At 33.1% G+C, this 20,752-nt stretch overlaps 2 protein-coding genes across 10 annotated transcripts in view; one reads left to right on the top strand and one right to left on the bottom strand.

Moving 5' to 3' along the window:
- Positions 1 to 20,752, bottom strand: part of DOCK7 (dedicator of cytokinesis 7) — a 203,101-nt gene that overhangs the window by 114,101 nt on the left and 68,248 nt on the right. For all 9 annotated transcript variants that reach the window (XM_061411757.1, XM_061411749.1, XM_061411751.1 and 6 more), the window contains one exon: positions 853 to 970. In XM_061411757.1, the coding sequence (XP_061267741.1) occupies positions 853 to 970 (118 nt within the window). The remainder of the gene's footprint in view (positions 1 to 852; positions 971 to 20,752) is intronic.
- Positions 9,906 to 20,685, top strand: ANGPTL3 (angiopoietin like 3). The gene is made up of 7 exons (XM_061411759.1): positions 9,906 to 10,493; positions 12,382 to 12,492; positions 14,804 to 14,918; positions 15,910 to 16,023; positions 16,725 to 16,820; positions 18,427 to 18,690; positions 19,036 to 20,685. Exons 1-7 carry the CDS (start codon positions 9,999 to 10,001, stop codon positions 19,218 to 19,220), a joined length of 1,380 nt encoding a protein of 459 aa, XP_061267743.1. The 5' UTR covers positions 9,906 to 9,998; the 3' UTR covers positions 19,221 to 20,685.

Raw genomic sequence — 20,752 nt, 5'->3', positions numbered from 1 at the left:
TCCCTCAGTGGTGTCCGACTCTTTGAGACCCCATTGACTGTAGCCAGCCAGGCTCCTCTGTGCACGGAATTCTCCAGGCAAGAATACTGGAGTGGACTGCCTTTCCTTCTCCAGCGGATCTTCCCGACCTAGGGATTAAACCCAGGTCTCCAGGATTGCAGCCAGATTCTTTACTGTCTGAGCTACCAGGGAAGCTGTAATCCCCTGGGGGAATTTAAAAAATAATGGTATCTGCCTGGTACCCCTCCCCAGAGTTTATACTGTAATTGGAATGAGATTCAGCTGGGCACTAGCACTTTCAAAAGCTTCCTGTGTGAGTGTAAAATGCAACCAAAGTTGAGAACTATTGCCAGAGGTTCTCAACCAAGGTGAGAAGAAACATACAAATTAGAATTACCAGGAGAGCATTTTCAGCCCCCATTTACTGCCTACCACTTTCCACCTCCCTTACCTGCCCTTTTATTCTGAAGGAGGGGAATCAGAATCTCAGATGCAAGCAAAGAGAGGAGCTATCTGTGCTCTGTTAGAGCACTCTAGGTGATTCTGATCTGGCCCTCTTCTGAAGTTCACTATTTTTGAATCTTATGTGTTGTTCTTATATCCTCTAGATTATAAATCTTATTCATCTTTGTATCTCTGGAAGTGCCTAGCATATACCAAGTCCTCAATAAACAAGACTTCAAGTAAACTCATTACTACCTGTTCAGGAAGTAATGAAGTCAGAAATACAGTTTACAAGATCAGATTAATTTCCAATTTAGACCTGCCAACCAAGTGATACCACATCCCCCCCAAAAAAAAGTCTGTTTGAACCACATATGAAGAATAGAAATTGTAAAGAACATTTCTTACCGGCATGGCATTGCTAGGATCCTCCCCATACATAAACTGGACTTTCACTGTTATATTTCTGGCAGAACCTTGACGGTTGGCAAAATTAAGACTCTGAGGGTATATGTAGAGAAGGTTTCTGTGAAGGCAATAGTATACATGATAGTGAACATATCTGAAAATACTATGTATCACTACTACACACTACAAAAGAAACAAATGAACAAATACTGAATTACTAGCATTTGCTCTATAGACACTATGCTATTTTTACATACAATGTTAGATTTGATCCCTAGAGTATTCATTCAAACAGAGAGCAATCAAATATACCCCCACTTTACAGATGAATTGAGGCCCAAAAAAGTTAAGAGATTTTTCACATACAACCAAGTGGTAAAGCTGAAATCAGAATACAGTTCAGTCATACTTCAAAATGCAAGTTATTTCCTCTAAAAGAGGCTTCTGAGAAATAAACAAGTGAGGATAGAAACATTATTAAGAAATTAAAAGACAGTTCTAATATTATCTTATAGGATGACATTTATAAATAAGGCTTTTTGTATAAATGTGATCAAGGTTTTAAGAGGTATAATATTCTACATTATTGTTCAAAAAACACATATGGCAATATGGTAGGCATAACAGTATTAGATAGCTACTATGAGAAAATCACATATTACTCTACAACCAACTGACATAAGCCCAGTTGCATCTTACACAGCTGCTGGTAGCAGTTGCTGCTCCCAATACAGAGATGAGAAATAATTCAAGAAAAAGCATCAAAATAGAGGGCTTCAAAAGAAGTAAGAAAAAATAGATTATGGCTGATTCATGCTGCTATACAGCAGAAACCAACACAATATTGTAAAATGATTATCCTCCAATTAAAAATGAATTTTTTAAAAAAGAAAAAAAGATTTTTTTTTTCTTTACCTGAAGGCTAGTGCTTGCTGACAGCGGATGTACAGGACTTCAAATATAATAAAACCCTCCTAATCAAACACTGGGGCAATGAAAATAGGTCTAAATTTTCCAGAAGGTGGTAGGGTAATACAGAAATTTTAAATGAATATACTCTTTGACCTAACAACCCCATCTCTAGTCTAAGGAAAGAACCACACATATGTACAAATGGGTGTGTTCAAAGAAATTCATGACATTGTTTATATTAGGAAATAGCTATAAAGAATTATAAAGAAATATGTTCATCAGTACTGGGCTAATTAAGACATACTAATAAGACAAATACCTATCAGAATCCCAAAATGAAAATGTACAGCAGTATTTATTAATGCAGAAAGAGATACCCAGCATGTTGAATGAAAAAAAGGCAGGTTCCAAAGCAGGATGTATAGTGGCATTACCCCACTTACCGAAAATTGTGAAGAAATAATGGCAGAAAATGTCTCTAATCTGAGGAAAGGAACAGACATCTAGTTCTAGGACATTCAGAGAGTCCCAAAGATGAACTCAAAGAGACCCACATCCAGATACACTATATGTAAAATGTCAAAAGTTAAAAATGACAAGATTAAAAAGAGGTAAAAGGTGTCATCACACATCTAATGGCAGGGAAACACCTATAAACAAGAACATTTCAAAACAATGCTGCGTTGTGAGAGAAGTGCGCAGTAGCTATGGGAGAAAGAAACAGGTACTTAGTTGATCATGATGAAGTCTTTTCATCTTCTACCACTGCTATGGCATTTGTTAAAGAAACTGAATTATTTTTGTGTAGATTTTTCCAGAGGCTAGATTTTATTGACTGCACCCTATAGTAACAGTTAACATGTTCCTCTGTGTTTTCTATCAACTGAAAGTTAAATCTAGACCTTTGGTCAAATTTCAGGGACAAGACCACTTCACAAATGATACCGTATCCTTCTATCAGGAGGAAAATGTTTGGTTGTTGTTTCTCTCTCTGTGCAATTAGTAGATAATGATGATCCATGCCTAAATCCATTAACTCATTAAGGGTTGCCAAAAGGTAATATTCTATCACTGTTTCTACATTTATAAGCTGAAATATCTCTATGAAAAGCATTTTTCCTTATCTACTGAGAAGCAAGAATAAATGCTTCATTCTTTTCCATTATCTGCCAGTTTTCAAAATAATCAGTTGGTACATTACATTCCTCTAAAAGAGATCAATTTTTTTAAAGTATCACTTATAAATTAATGGACCAAACATATTAACAGGTTTAAATATTTTGCAGTTACTATCTTTATTGGTGTTCAAATTGTATCATCCTTGACAAGTGAAAAGGTCAATTCAAACTGCCTCATAATCCCTTTGATTCAGTCATACTAGTCTTCCACAGCTTCTTGCTAATTCCAGGCTCTTCTTATACACTTTCTTTCCAAACCTGGAATCAGCTATTTCTCCAAGGAGCTGTGGTTTATAAAGTGGAAAATGTTTTTCCAGGCCACTAATTGTGGGTTACTCATTGTTTCTTCTTTTGAAAGAGTTAGGGGAGAATGCTTTTAACATGAAATATACCTAAATTCATAGTGACAATTCACATTCAAGAGTACAAGGCTTTTATTTCTTCTTTTCTATCTTGCATCTATACCATTTTTCCTATGCTGAGAATCACTGCCAAGGACATTAACTATGAGAGAACTAAAATATCATTTAATTACTCATTGTGTGTTATTCAAACAAAGGAGTCTTAAGGAACTCCAAGATCTTGTGGTCATCCAGAAGAGGATGAGCCTACAAAGAAGACTGGTCAGTCACCTACAAAGCAGCAGAAGGAAAACCTTGAGAGTACAGTGACATGGAAATAAAAGGAAGAAATTACAAGTAGAATTAAAGAGTTAAGCATCAATTGCTATTCAGGGACCACATGAGGAAAGAAATGAAAAATGTCAACTGAATTCAGCAACATCACATAAACACACCACAGCTTCTCTATTCATTCATCTGTTGATGGACACTTAGGTTGCTTCCATATCTTGGCTATTGCAAATAAGGCTTTCATAGACCAACTCTTAACCTTTTCTCTGAAATAACTGGTAGAAGTGTAAAGCACCATAGGTATGCTCTTAAAGTTCTTACCCTTTTAGCACTACAGGAAAATTAATCAAATCCAGATGGTGCTAGTGGTAAAGAATTCACCTGCAATGCAGCAGACACAAGAGACATGGGTTCAATCCCTGGGTTGGGAAGATTCCCTGGAGAAGGAAATAGCAATCCACCCCAATATTGTTGCCTGGAAAATTCCATGGACAGAGGAGCCTAGAGGGCTACAGTGCATGAGGTCACAAAGAACTGAACACAGCTGAGCAACTGAACACAAGTTACTGATAATTTTAGGCTGAAAACAGACAAAAGTAAGATTCAAGAGTACTAGGCATTAAAAAAATGAAGCCAGTAAAATTCTGAAGAGTAGAGTTGAGAAAGGGAGAAAGATATTTGGAGACAAAACATGGGGATTTGGGAAGCTTTTTAAGACTGGAAAGGTTGAAGTGTGATTAAATCCTAATGGAAAGAATGTAGGTGAGACAGAGTTTGCACACACTAAACAAGAATGTAAGATTCCTGAAATGGTGGGAGAAAATAGGATCCAAAGCCCTTGACAACAGACTGGCCTTTAATATGCTTATAATTCCTCACTGTGACAAACATTTACTGAGTATACATTTACTGAGTATATTTTCAGTATACTAGATACTGAAAATAAGGGAGTTCTTGACTTCATAGAACTCACGTCTGGAAGGAGAGTCAAACGGGCAAATAATTATAATGCAGAACGATAAATGTTACGAACACTGAATGTCTTTGGGGGCCCACAAGGGGACTTAAAAACTAAAGAATCTGCCCACAAATTTCAATGAGAAAATTGCAAGTTTAAAATAGACAGGCAAAATGCACAGCACAGCAAAACACATCATACTTTCCTCCCACCCCTCAACTTCTGCATTGGATCACTACTGTTTTAGATTTGTGGATGTGGACATAACCAGTCCCTTTCCATCTTTTAAGTTTTAGAAAGGCTCACTTTCCCTCTCAAACATGACATCACTTTGTTATTCCATTCACAACTCAAATAATCTGCTTAAAATAATCCTAACTTATCTTGTTTACGTACTATTTCTTGTTTATATATCTCCTTTACTTAAGGTCAAACTCCATGAGTGCAAGGACCTTATCTATCTAGTTAGTTGCTCTATTTCTGATGCCTAGGATAGCTTCTCCTATGAATAAATCATTGACTGAATGAATGAATAGTACAGAACTCACATAAATATTTACTTAACTCTTCTGGAGTTTGGATTTTCAAGTGAAATGGGAATTAACTAAATGTTAAGCTATGCTTAATTTCTAATATAAGTAATACAATTTTAAATTCAATTTGCCTCTGAAGGTGAAACGCACGCATTTAGACCAGGTTCTTTTGACTACTAACTCCACTAATAAAGTTCCACATAAATCTAGTAAGTCTTTACCCTGCATTTGTAATACTCCTTCAGAGGAATTTTAAGTTAACATAGAGAAGGTAGATCAATAAAGAGTGTTGAGTTGTTGAGATACCTGACTAGCCTTTTTTAAGGCTGATTTCATATTTCACCACTTTCTCAAAATGAATTCTAGATTAAACCCAAGTTTTAAATAATAAAAATAAAACTAACAGGAAAGCATTAAAGAGATCTTATTTTATAGGTAAGGAAGACATTTCTGAGCATGAGCCACAAAAATTCATAAAAGACAAATTTTAAAGCCTCTACAGAGCAGGGGATACCAAAAACACAAGTGGAAGACAGGACAAACTGGAAGAACACTGATGTTACATAGATGACAAAGAGTTAATATCCATCACATGTAAATAATTCCTAAAACTGGTCAGAAAGACAAACAAACATGGGACAGGGAGTTTGATGGGGAGAGGGAGATTTAGATAATACCCAGATAATTCACAAAGAGAGCAAGACAGAGAGACAGCAAAATCAACTAGATATATTTGCCTACCAGGTTTATCAATATTTTTTGTCTTGCTCATTCAAAATACTGGTAAAAATTAATGAGAAAAAAGAAACTCTCATATCTTTTTGGTAGGGATGTAAACTGGCACAATCCTTTTAGGATAATCTGCAAAGAGAAATCTACTTTGAAAGTTAACATCTATGAACTTATCATATGAAAATATTTATATACAAATATAAATATATTTTCTATGCATATTGTTTATAATCAGAAAATTACAACCAACTTAAAGTATCATTGATAGGGAGATGATTAAGTTAAGGTGCATCTATGTAATAAAACACTGTGCGGCCACTTAAAAGGATATGGTAAATACACAGGCACTCATATAAAAATAAATTTTAAAATGTTAAAGTCTTAAATCAATGTACATATATAAAAAACATGAGCTATACATAACATACTCTCATTTGTGTTAAATAAAAATTACATTTAGCCAGTCATCCAAGGGAACTGGTATGATAGACCCCAAAATGTTAGTAGTGAAGAGTGAGGATTTTTATATTTTAAAGATTTTCAAATATCTGGGTTTCCACATTAAGTACTTTCAGTATAAAAATTAAACATTTATTAATGCCAGTTAATGGACATAGGAAAAAAAGCTAAGATAAATAAAATGATTCCTTCGAAGGTCACTCACCTTCTGGACCTTTGTTGTCCAATAATACAGTCTAGTGAGAATACAGGGCTTCCCTGGTGACTCAGATAGTAAAGAATTCTGCCTGTGTTACAGCAGACCGGGTTTGATTCTGGGATCAGGAAGATCCCCTAGAGAAAGGACTGGCTACCCACTCCAATATTCTTGCCTGGAGACTACAGAGTACTTTACGTGGACCTGTTCTAACTGACATATCCTGAAAGTATAAAATACAGACTAGATTTGGAAGATAGTATGAAAAAAGAATATAAAACACCTAATTAACAATTTCATACTGGTATATTAAAATGGTAATTTTTGATATATCAGATAAATAAAACATACGTTAAAATTAATTTCACTCATCTTTTTTCAGTTTTTTACATAAATAACTCACACTGTACTTCCATTGGCCAGTACTATTCTAGAAGAAAAGGAAACTAATATATTACTTTTTTATTAGTTCATATACACATTTCTATTTATAAATATTTTTCTCAGTTACTTTTAGTCTTTCTACCAAATATATTAATTCAAAAACAAATGACCACAGTTAAAAAGGAAAAAATTAGTAGGAACATACTATATTCAAATTAACAGGGATACAAGATCCAAAATGCCTTGTGTTTTATTTGGAAGCCAAATCTCCATAAGATTGCACAACCTGGGAGAGGATAAAAGACTCTGCTTCACTTTTTAAACAAAGGTCCTAAATGTCCTAAAATTCCATGCAGCTAAGAAGTTTTGAGTATTAGTTCGTAGAAACTGGGAATCCTTAAATTGGGTCTTAATTTTGCTTAGTTTCTTATTTTCTTTAGCATAAAAATTTTAAGTTTTTATAACGTTACTGGTTATATCTGGTCAGGGTTCTGTTTAAACACATTACATTTCCCATGTTGACACTCTTCCACAGCTTGTAATTAGAGAATTTATTTATTTTAATTATATTTCATAACATGTCGAACTACTATAAGAAAAAAATTACCCAGATATTTCTACCCAAAGACAATATCATAAACCAAGAATATGCAACCACTGCCTCTAATCTCTTTCAGCATTATACGTGAAGCGTTACAACTACAACTTCAACAGAAAGTATTAATATTCCAGCACATTAACTAAAAGAAAAAGAAATTCCTATACATAGCCTTTCTTTGGTATTATTATCCAGTTATTTTCATGCACTGGAAGGGACTACTTTTCAAATTCTTTTCATTGTAAAGAACCTCCAGTACTAAAAAGGAGTATCTATTACATGCAAATTTTGTGTTTGAAAAACTCCCATGTTAAGACTTATCATTATCTTATTCATTCAATAAAAATTTAGTTTCTCCAACATGTAAGGAATTTACTGATGTGCTCTATGGAATATAAATTAAAAACAGATACAGATCTTACCAATAAACAGCTTAGAGTACAACAGAAACAAGAAGTTGGCCGTCTCAATTGCCCCTCAACTAGAAGGTGAATGAAATATCAGGGTCAATAGTTTCAAGCAAGGAAAGGAGACAGTTCAATTAAGACAAGTTTTGAAACACCCTCTTCATGACCAATGATCACAACACTAACATATCCCTTTTAAAGGGGGGAGAAAATTCAAATTTTTTCACTAGTTCAACATACGCTTCTATAATTTCATAACATGCACCAGTGGTAAAGGTAAAATGAAGATGAAGACGAAGGAAAACTGTTTTGCTTTTCTTCTTCACTACTGGAAGTATCTGTATACTTTATTTACTTGCATTCTTTATTTCTCTTACAAACAGAAATACTTATATTGTTCTATATTGGACACTTAGAAAAAGTATACCCAAGCTAAACAAAAGAAATAATTCCTTGTACTTACCAAGGTTCAAGAGACCAAAGTAATAAAAACCAGATTCTAGAAAAATTTCCGAACTTATGTCATCTTAACATAAGATTAGATAATATTTATCAATAAAATATTACTGTAGTACTACATAAATGCACTGACTTTCTAATTACAAAACAATAGCTAGGACATAATACCATGCTGTGAAGAAGGCTGAGCGCCGAAGAATTGGTGCTTTTGAACTGTGGTGTTGGAGAAGACTCTTCAGAGTCCCTTGGACTGCAAGGAGATCCAACCAGTCCATTCTGAAGGAGATCAGCCCTGGGGTTTCTTTGGAAGGAATGATGCTAAAGCTGAAACTCCAGTACTTTGGCCACCACATGCGAAGAGTTGACTCATTGGAAAAGACTGATGCTGGGAGGGATTGGGGGCAGGAGGAGAAGGGGACGACAGAGGATGAGATGGCTGGATGGCATCACTGACTCAATGGATGTGAGTCTGAGTGAACTCCGGGAGTTGGTGATGGACAGGGAGGCCTGGCGTGCTGAGATTCATGGGGTCGCAAAGAGTCGGACACAACTGAGTGACTGATCTGATCTGATCTGAATACCATGCTGTATTTACTAAACACTAGGTATTGTTCTAAGTGCTTTAAAATATTAATTTTTAAACTCTATAAAGTGGATATTATCTTCAATTGATAGACAAGAAAAAAGGGGTACAGAAAAGCTAAGTAATTTCACAGAACTAAAGACCAGCAGAGTCAGGATTCCAATTCAGCTAGTCTCTCTCCAGAATGAAACTCTTAACCACTATGGGTTACTACATCTGCTGTAACCATTCTATCCAAAAGCCCTTAATGCTAAATGATCAAAAGAAAGGTTTTGTTAAATTTAGATCATGAATATTGTTCCCACGTTCACAAACTACAGAAAAATTTATAATGGGCAAATAGTTCTTGACACTGAAACCACATAATCTACTGGTCTTCCAGTGGGTACAGGGGGAAGAGGCTAGAACACAGAGACATAGAATATAACAGAGAAAAAGGATGAAATACCTTTTAAGATATGGGATTTTGTGATTATATACAAACACAGTTTAGACAGACCATCTGAAGCAAAAATATATACAAATAATTATAGTGACAAATAATAAGGAATAAATAATCACACATTAGCTCATATAGAGTAGCATAGGAATACAGCATTAACATCGCCTGCAGATGTGGAGGAAGGCTTCAGAGAACACATTTTTGGGGATCATCACTGTTTAAAAAAAAAAACTAAAATACAATTTAGGAAATGCATACTTGATTCATTAATTTTTCCTCAGCTTTAATGATGAATTTATCTGTCAAAAGAGTTTGATATTTACTTGTAAATCTCTTTAAAAATCATGACAAATTAAAATGAGCTTTTAAAAATAGGTAGATCTCCTAACACTAAAAATGCAGTTTACAATACAGCAAAATTAAATACAATAACCATTTTAAATAATCAATTAAGGTTGTTGCTCATTTCTTTGATTTCATTTAGCATTGATCTAACTCAGTCTGGAAGGTTACATTCATACAAGTTTACACAGCTTAATGATTAACTATATTGACCCGCCAACCTTACTGTGTCTGTGGCAAATAGTGTTATATAGAGAGTTCAGAAGTCTTGGTATGCTCCCAGGAAAAAAACAAATTCCAAATCGCTTGAAAGTGAATAATTAGGATAAAAATGTACACTATCAAGCTTTTTCTTTTTATTGCTCCTCTAGTTATTTCTTCCAGAACTGACCAAGACTATACATCACTTGACTCTATATCTCCAGAGCCAAAATCAAGATTTGCTATGTTAGATGATGTAAAAATTTTAGCCAATGGCCTACTTCAGTTAGGACATGGTCTTAAAGACTTTGTTCATAAGACTAAGGGCCAAATTAATGACATATTTCAAAAACTCAACATATTTGATCAGTCCTTTTATGACTTATCACTGCAAACCAATGAAATCAAAGAAGAAGAAAAGGAACTTAGAAGAGCGACATCCAAACTGCAAGTCAAAAACGAAGAAGTAAAGAACATGTCACTTGAACTCGACTCAAAACTTGAAAGTCTCCTTGAAGAGAAAATTCTACTGCAACAGAAAGTGAGATACCTGGAGGACCAATTAACCGATTTAATTAAAAATCAACCTCAAATTCAGGAATACCTGGAAGTAACTTCACTTAAAGTAAGTAGAAACTAAAGAGCATGATTAAGCTTTCAATGTGGATCTTTTCAAAAAAATACTTTAAGACATGCTACTTGAAATTCTTAGTTGAACTGCTGAAACACTGTATTTTTCTCATTAAAAAAAAAAAAAAGCCTCCAGGAAATAAATTTTCCTATTATAATTTCAAGCTGGATTTTGTTTCCCTAACATTATTTATGAAAATAACTGAACTTTGCATTTCAGATGAAGATTACAAGTCAGTTAAGCAATGAAATTTAGAAGACTAAACTATTACAATATTGTGAATTACTGAAGGCGAGTAAAAAGCTAAAGGAATATAACTTGTGTAACTATTTTATCTTTAAAATGTATAAAAGTAATACAGTAAATAGAAAACACTAAAATGCTGGGGTTTTTTTTTCCCCATGTAATTGAAGTAGTTTAAAGTTCAGGAAATCAGATTTTAGAGATGGTACAGTTTAAATAAAAAACAAAAACAGAAGTATGTACTATGTGAAAGAAGCATGCAAGGGGAAAAGGTTTGCCGATATTCATTTTTCTAATATACTATTAGTTTAAAAAATTAGACTGTGACAGTCCTACAGGATATTAAAAAGTCTAGTGTAAGAGGGTTCCCTTTTCTCCACACCCTCTCCAGCATTTATTGCTTGTAGACTTTTGGATCGCAGCCATTCTGACTGACGTGAAATGGTACCTCATAGTGGTTTTGATTTGCATTTCTCTGATAATGAGTGATGTTGAGCATCTTTTCATGTGTTTGTTAGCCATCTGTATGTCTTCTTTGGAGAAATGTCTATTTAGTTCTTTGGCCCATTTTTTTGATTGGGTCATTTATTTTTCTGGAGTTGAGCTGTAGGAGTTGCTTGTATATTTTTGAGATTAGTTGTTTGTCAGTTGCTTCATTTGCTATTATTTTCTCCCATTCTGAAGGCTGTCTTTTCACCTTGCTAATAGTTTCCTTTGATGTGCAGAAGCTTTTAAGGTTAATTAGGTCCCATTTGTTTATCTTTGCTTTTATGTCCAATATTCTGGGAGGTGGGTCATAGAGGATCCTGCTGTGATGTATGTCGGACAGTGTTTTGCCTACGTTCTCCTCTAGGAGTTTTATAGTTTCTGGTCTTACATTGAGATCTTTAATCCATTTTGAGTTTATTTTTGTGTATGGTGTTTAGAACTGCCTTATGATCCAGCAATCCCACTGCTGGGCATACACACTGAGGAAACCAGAAGGGAAAGAGACACGTGTACCCCAATGTTCATCGCAGCACTGTTTATAATAGCCAGGACATGGAAGCAACCTAGATGTCCATCAGCAGATGAATGGATAAGAAAGCTATGGTACATATACACAATGGAGTATTACTCAGCCATTAACAAGAATACATTTGAATCAGTTCTAATGAGGTGGATGAAACTGGAGCCTATTATACAGAGTGAAGTAAGCCAGAAGGAAAAACACCAATACAGTATAATAACGCATATATATGGAATTTAGAAAGATGGTAACAATAACCCTGTGTACGAGACAGCAAAAGAGACACTGATGTATAGAACAGTATTATGGACTCTATGGGAGAGGGAGAGGGTGGGAAGATTTGGGAGAATGGCATTGAAACATGTAAAATATCATGTATGAAACGAGATGCCAGTCCAGGTTCGATGCACGATACTGGATGCTTGGGGCTAGTGCACTGGGACGACCCAGAGGGATGGTATGGGGAGGGAGGAGGGAGGAGGGTTCAGGATGGGGAACACATGTATACCTGTGGCGGATTCATTTTGATATTTGGCAAAACTAATACATTTATGGAAAGTTAAAAAAAAAAAAAAGTCTAGTGTAACAGGAAAGAAAGAAATCTCTAACCAACCTACAATCTATATCCAGACTTTGGTAGAGCAGCAAGATAATAGCATTAAAGACCTTCTTCAGATTGTGGAAGAACAATACAGACAATTAAACCAACAGCAAAGTCAAATAAAAGAAATAGAAAATCAGGTAAGTCAATATCTTAATAGTATGTCCAATCTTTTACATAAAAATAAGGTTTATGAAAATATGGACCCTAAAATTATTTACAATAATTATAGCTGGATAATGAATAAAAGGATCACATCAGCATGACTGTTAAGTTTGCAGGCTCTGAAGCTAGTAAACTACCTGGGTTTGAATCCTGGTTCTAAAACTTTTGTGTGACCTTGAATAAATTATTTAACCCCTCTCTCTGTTTCCTCAAGTACTCTAGGTAGACAATAAGAGAACCTGCCTTATAGGATGGCTGCGAGAAAAAAGAAAGAATTCATGCAAAGTACATTCTCAATATAGCAGCCAAAGAGATTCATTTAAAGTTTAAATTACACTATGTCTCTCTTTGAAACCCCACAATGTCTTCACATCTCACTCACAGTGGCCCAAAAAGACTGGGATGATTCTTAATCATCTCACTAACTCCATTTCCTCTTCTACAGTCATACTAGCCTTTTTACTGCTTCTCAAACACATCAAACAAGTTGCTATCTCAGGGCCTTTGCCTATGCTGCTCTCTGTCTGGAATGCTCTTCATCTTGGTATTGGCATGGCCCACTCTTATTCCCTTTAGGTCTTTCTCAAATACAAAATTCTCAAAGAATCTTTTCCAGATAATTTAATCAGACATTTCAATCCCCTACACCCATGCTTGAAACTTGCTACCTCGTTCATTACTCTCTTTTTTCTCTTAACACTTACCCTTATTTAATATAATATATATATATATATATATTTGGTTATTTATTCTGTCTGTCCCTGCACTAGAATGTAAGATCCACATGTAGAGAAGTTTCTCATTTTTTTAAATTGCTGTAGACCCCAAAATGTAGAACACTGATACATAGTAAACACTTAATAAATACATGCTGAGTTAATAAAGGTAATGTCACATTTAGTACAAACAAGTCAATAAAAACTTGCTGTGATTAATATTATTATAATTATTAGAAGCTACATGCCTAATAATTAAAGTTTAATACCCAACAGTATAATTTAATCTACAATATAAATAACTGGCTAGGTGAGGAAGGAAGATACCTGTTTGGAATAAAGCCATGCCAAAATCTAAGCATTCCAATATATACTACCATAGTTCAAAAATATTAATTAGTATTAATACTATTAAACAGCTATTCAGGAATTTCAAAAATAATACAGACTTGAAGAAACTGGTTAAAAAAATAGATGCCAAGGACTATAAAACAAATATTATAATTTCCACTAAACAAACACATTATGTTTTAGTAATTTTATGACTCATAATTTTAGTAACTTACTTTTGCTAATTTATCAATCATTATTTAGTAGGCTATTTTTTCTAATTGTCCAAAAAGGGGTTTTTTCCAACTAGTTTTAATTCCCATAATTTCTGTCTTACTGTATGTTATTTTTCTCTTTTTTCCTACATATTTTACTATGAGTAAATGAACCTACTTACAAAAGTAAAATGTCACTATTATAAAATGGTATACATCTTGTCTAGTAATAAAATGTATGAAGAATTTAAAACAATAAATTTCTAAGTCGGGAGAAGCCTTAGATCATCTGACACAACTTACTCAAATTTAAATTTACAAACCAAACTCTAAAGTTAAGTTACTCTAAGACCACAGTCACTTAGTAGAAAAGACAAACATACAATAAGTGAACTCTACAAGAGAGCCTAGTGAATTGTATCCTAAGAAATGCCATTTATGCTGATATCAAAAAACTAACACTATTAACACAAGATATTATATACTCTGCTTTTTTCAAGTCATCAATAACACAAACTATCAGTCAATAAATTGCAAACCCAGCAAAACAGACAATGAAATATTAAATATATGAAAAGCAAACAAATAAACCTGCCAATCTGCTACCTCTACAAATATATTTACATGTCAAAAACTATCAAGAAAGCAACCTTGTTCAAATTACTATTATTATATCTTAAGACCTACAACTGAGAATTATGAAATTTGAAATCTGCCTCTGTCACTGAACAGAATATATATTACATTCATATAAATAAATAGAACATATTAAAATACTTTAAGCAAAGTCTCTGCCTTTGGTCTTGCTGGTTTTTGATCAATTTCTGTTTTTTGCCTTGGTATCTTTATTTTTTGAACTCATTAAATAATGTGCCTAATTAAATATTTTGAGAACAGGAAGTCTGTATAATATGTATAGCATTATTTATCCCTCTTACCACTGAAAACAATAATATATTATGAACTCAGATTTCCCCTAATTAAATATTCAAATTTTTAAAAGTAGATTTGTATTCTTTTATCAGTTAAGAAGAACTGGTATTAAAGAATCCACAGAAATTTCTCTTTCTTCTAAACCAAGAGCACCAAGAACTACTCCCTCTTTTCACTCGAATGAAACAAAAAATGTAGAACATGATGGTAAGATAATTTGCTGCGTTTCTGTCTTGAAGCTATTATTATCAAATTTTTCTTCTATCTTTGACATTTCCATCAAAAATCCCTATTCTCAGAGCCTGTTCTAGACTAAAAAAGAATAAAGAGATACATTCAACAAATATGTGTCAACCTAAACTGGATCTTAGTGATATTTTTAAACCCAATAAAACATTCTTAAGACAATCAGAGAAATATGAATATAGACTTGCTATTAGGTAATAATCATTACTTTTCTTAGATGGAAAATGGTATTACAGTTATGTAAGAGAATAATCTCATGTTTAAGAGCATTTAAGAGATGCATGCAAAAGTATCTAAGGGATTAAGGGTCATGATGTTTGCAAATGGCTTTCAAATAGCACAATAAAATTCATATTTGTACATATTTGTTTATAAAGCAATAAGGTAAAATGTTAACAATTGTTGAATATGCATGGAAAGATTATGGCATTCTCTTCAAGATTTCTACTTTCCATACAAAAAGCAAAAAGATGCGGAGACAAAGTCTCCATTCTCAACCAAGCTTCAACAAAATGATATATTTTCAAAACACATTTATTTTTAATGTAATTAATACAGGGAAAAAAAGGTCTTTGTTAGTTTCTTCTATATATGTTCACTCTTTCCACATTAATCTGTTGACAACCTAGTACGCACCAAGCACTATACTAATATCTCATATGTGGAATTTTATTTATGTTTTTCCTAGGTCTAGGGGAAAGGGCACTTAAAATTCTCATTTTGTCGCTTTCTCAAAAAAAAAAATCAGTTTGGTAATAACTATTTGATATTCTTCATATAACATGCCATCTAATAAAAATGTTTTAGCATAAAATAGTTTTTCAATAACACATTACTAAAAAAGGCTAAAGACGACAGTCACAATTCCATAGAATTTCAACTAAAATCTCAAGCTCTAAAGATATCATTCTTTACTAATGTATCTTATGTAATAACATTTTGTTGATTCTAGACATTCCTGCTGATTGTACCATCATTTATAACCAAGGCAAACATACAAGTGGCATCTACTCCATTAGACCTAGCAACTCTCAAGTTTTTAATGTCTACTGTGATGTTAAATCAGGTAAAACCAGCCTAAGAGAAACAGACAATAGTAAGTAAGCTAAGGTTACTCACTACCTATTAGTAAGACTGCTGCTGCTGCTGCTGCTAAGTCGCTTCAGTGGTATCCAACTCTGTGCGACCCCATAGACGGCAGCCCACTAGGCTCCTCTGTCCCTGGGATTCTCCAGGCAAGAATACTGGAGTGGGTTGCCATTTCCCTCTCCAATGCATGAAAGTGAAAAGCGAAAGTGAAGTCACTCAGTCGTATCTGACTCTTAGAGACCCCAGGGACTGCAGCCTACCAGGCTAATTCTCTTATTTTTGTCCTGAATACACATAAAATAAAATATATATAACACAAGTAGTTATATATATCTAGATCTAGATATATATCTGTATATCTGTATCTAGCACATATATGTGTACTAGATCTAGTACATACGTTTGTCTTATTTATATACTTATGCGTTCATTCAATGTTCTCCATCTTTTTTTCTAAAAAACAATCTAAAATGACTGCTGTCAATAAGTTTATTAAGACAAATTAATTGGTTGCCCTTCATTTAACTTCTTGGGCCCACAATAAATAATAAAATACTACCACAACAATGTTAATAACTACCTTATACATCCACCAATAAAAACCAAACAAAAAAACAGTATTTTGTTACAACTATCAGCATCAGTCTACTGAAAATACAATTTGTTCATTATATTCAGGTAGTTCATGGACATTAATTCAACATCGAATAGATGGATCACAAAACTTCAATGAAACGTGGGAAAACTACAAGTATGGTTTTGGGAGACTTGATGGTAAGATGACTTCATACATTAATTCACTTGTTAACTAAAGCATATTTATTAAAAATCTATTAATAAAGCCCACTGTGGATTTGGCATTAGAAATCCAATGAATGAGGTACAGTCCCAGCCTTCTTAGAAATTATTAGCAAACAGTTACACATTTGTAAGTACTGAACTTATTACCATTGTCTTTTTTTGAATTATACTTTCCATAATTACATGTCTGTTCTATGTATATACTTAGCACAATTTAACTGGATGGCTTCTGATTATCATAATTATGATTTTAAAAGATAATTTTGATTTAAAAGTACTATATGTTTCAAATAAGTAGTAAATGCTATGAAGGAGCTACAAAGAAAACCATCCTATCAGTGGTCATTCTGCTTTCTTATTAACATTTTAGATATCAACTATTTGGAAGTTGGAAGGTACAAAGAAGCTGTCAACTGTCAGATCTAAACAAAATGTTTAGATTTCAAGTATTTAAATATTATAAATGTATATTATACAATGTGTGGTTCAAAATAAATTTAGGTAATTCAATGCAAATTATTATATTTTGATCACAAAATAAATAAGGTAAAAAATAAAATAAGCTAAATAAAAATAAGATAGAGGTTTAAAATCCAAAAAGCACATTATAAAAATCCATGAGTTATGCCATGTACTCATTCATAAAATGGGTAACATCCATTATTATGGCAAGTTTTTAAATATTCAGGACTATTTGACTACTTAAACAGTTTTAGATTCAAACTACCAATTAAATCCCAAACTAAAAGGTATAATCAGTGATATGCTTTGTAGGATCAAGTCTTTTCCTAAGAGTGACAGTCCAGAATACTCATTTATTTCTTCAAGGACGTAAGCCATTTGTAGTTTGCAATTCTTAAAATGAAATATACTGATTCAACAGCAGTAAAGAAATTCTGACTTTTTTCCCTTAAATGCTTTAATAAAAGGGATAATTAAAGAGAGATTAATTGTGGTGATTAAAGAGAACTGTTTGTATTTATGTTATGTTTTTCATTCCAAATAAAATGTTTTAAACTATAGCAAAAAGTTATTAAGAATAATGTTTTTTATTTAAAAAATTTATTTCCTTCTTTTTCTACAAGGAAAACATATATACCAAGAAAATATCAAAGGCCAAGACTATATGAGAGGAAAATAACATTATTATCCAAGTCTCTAGAAATACTTAAATCTCTTCATAGTATGGGTATTAAAAAAAACCCAGCTGATTATAAAGCCAGTATACATAAGCACCCAAAAGTTAGATAACATTTTACCAATGACCAGCCCTATAAATACTTGTAATAGTCTAATAGGTTTCACCTGTGAAATATGCCTGATAATATCCAGTTTATAATGGATAATCAGACTCTAGGCAGCCCATTCATATTTTCACAGTTGTTGTAATATAACTATCTTCAATAAAACTGTTTTTAAAACAAATATTTTAAGAAACTCTAAAATAATCAAAGGATTCAAGATGAAAACAATTAAGCTACTTACAGCAAAAAAATAAAAACAAAAACTCTCTAAATAAATGGTCACTGCCTCATCTACAGTTAATAATCCACAGATTTCTATAACTTTTTTTTTTCAGGAGAATTTTGGTTGGGTTTAGAAAAGATATACTCCATAGTAATGCAATCTAACTATATCTTACGAATCGAGCTAGAAGACTGGAAAGACAAGTATTATACTGAATACTCTTTTCACTTGGGAGATCACGAAACCAACTATACACTACATCTAGCTGAGATTTCTGGCAATGGCCCCAAGGCATTTCCGGAACACAAAGACTTGATGTTTTCTACTTGGGATCACAAAGCAAAAGGACATTTCAACTGTCCAGAAAGTAATTCAGGTATCCTCTTCCTAATATCAAAACTTTATTTTAGTATCTTCAAAATACCTTTCCAGAGTAATAGCTAATATCTTTCAATGTCAACTCTTTAAAATACGAATCCAAAATAAACATTTTCTCTGTATGTAAATGTCTCCTAACATATGTGGTAATTTGATTCTAGTTCAATTATGCATTTTACCTCTAACCTTTCTCAGATATTTTATTTTTGATCAGATGTATGAGACATATAAATCATTTAAAATTGGAAACTATGCATATAACTGAAGATACACTCACCGGGTAAATATAATAGCAACTACATATGAGTCTGTATCTATTAAACTGTGTATCTATCCTTTTTAGGAGGCTGGTGGTACCATGATGTATGTGGGGAAAACAACCTAAATGGTAAATACAACAAGCCAAAAGCAAAAGCTAAGCCAGAGAGGAAAGAAGGAATATGCTGGAAGTCTCAAGATGGAAGGCTGTACTCCATCAAAGCAACCAAAATGCTGATACATCCATCAGATTCAGAAAATTCTGAATGAACTGAGGCAAATGTAAAAGCCAATAAATTAAACATTAAACTCATCCCATATTATAATGGCTTAGAAATCCAGTATTAAACCCCTAATAGAAGGCTTAGAAATAAATTCTTTATATTAAAGCCACTACCAACTTAATATTAAACATATCATCACATCACTTCAAAGAACACCATTTACCGTTCTCAATCAAAATTTTATGACAATCATTTATTCATATATTTTGTGATGTGTGAATCAAATTTTAGAATTTGATTCTAAAGTTTAACCACTGGATGAAATTTCAAAACACCGCCCTAAATAAAATAAAAAAAATTTTTATGTTTAAAGTCATCTTGTTAGCTAACTGCACAACTTCTTCAGTTAAAAAAATACTTTTCTTGCTAAAATTCTACACTTGAATAAATATAAACAATTAATAATTGTACAATTCTTAAATGATGTAATATTAATTTCAAAACTAAAATTAAATAAGTTGATTTTACATGTGAAAATCAGTAACATGGATTTTAAAATTGATACTAATTTTGCAAAAAATAATTTGGAGTAAATGTTTGGTATGCTTTATTTATGAGGCCAAATGAAGCAGGATGAAATACTGTATTGAAATAGGCTCACACTGTTAAATATAGTAGATCATAACTGCTAAGTCATACTGACTTTAAATATCAAGTATCATTGTACCTTATTTGTTGACTTGTCTGGACTCTGTACATATTTTAACTCCTGAAAGTGAAAGTCGCTCAGTCATGTCCCACTCTTTGTGACCTTATGGACTACACAGTCCATGGAATTCTCCAGGCCAGAATTCTACAGAGGGTAGCTGTTCCCTTCTCCAAAGGATCTTCCCAACCCAGGGATGGAACCCAGGCCTCCCTCACTGCAGGTGGGTTCTTTACCAGCTGAGCCACCAGGGAAGCCCAAGAATACTGGAGTGGGTATCCCTTCTCCAGCAGATCTTCCCAACTCAGAAATCAAACCAGGGTCTCCCACATTGCATATTGTCTGGACTCTATACATATTATAACTCCTAATGTTGTGAAAAACAAATAATTTCAAGGTGATCTTGTCAAAATACAGTAAGGAAGAATGTGTTTGTGACATCAAATTAAAGTTTAATAATTTATTTCCCTTGGACACAGTGTAAGTCTAATACTAATTTGGAGGTTTTCAAAGAGAATTAAGAATCATAAAAAGTTACTGAATGATTAAACAAACAGTCTGAGGAATGTTAACATTTCCAAATTCATTAAAGACTCAGTCCTCTAAATTACAAACATTTACATTCTTGTAGTTTTTTATTGACATCTAATAGGAGTATGATTGTACTATTTCTAATTTAAATAAATTCTAAATACTTAAGGATAATTAGAGGATATTCTGACCGTAATATCTTTTGTCAGTATTTATTTTTTTTAAGTTTCTAAAGAAATCATCAAAGAGAAATAAAATCTTGAATTAAATTCAATTTTTAAAGACTAATTTTTTTAAAAAAATAAAAAAAGGATAGTGCCGAAGTTCTGTCATCATTGTCA

The sequence above is a fragment of the Bos javanicus genome, chromosome 3 (assembly GCF_032452875.1).
Source record: "Bos javanicus breed banteng chromosome 3, ARS-OSU_banteng_1.0, whole genome shotgun sequence".
Taxonomy (NCBI): Eukaryota; Metazoa; Chordata; class Mammalia; order Artiodactyla; family Bovidae; genus Bos; species Bos javanicus.
The sequence above is the reverse complement of the archived record's forward strand: the minus strand, read 5'-3'. Positions and strand labels throughout refer to the sequence as shown.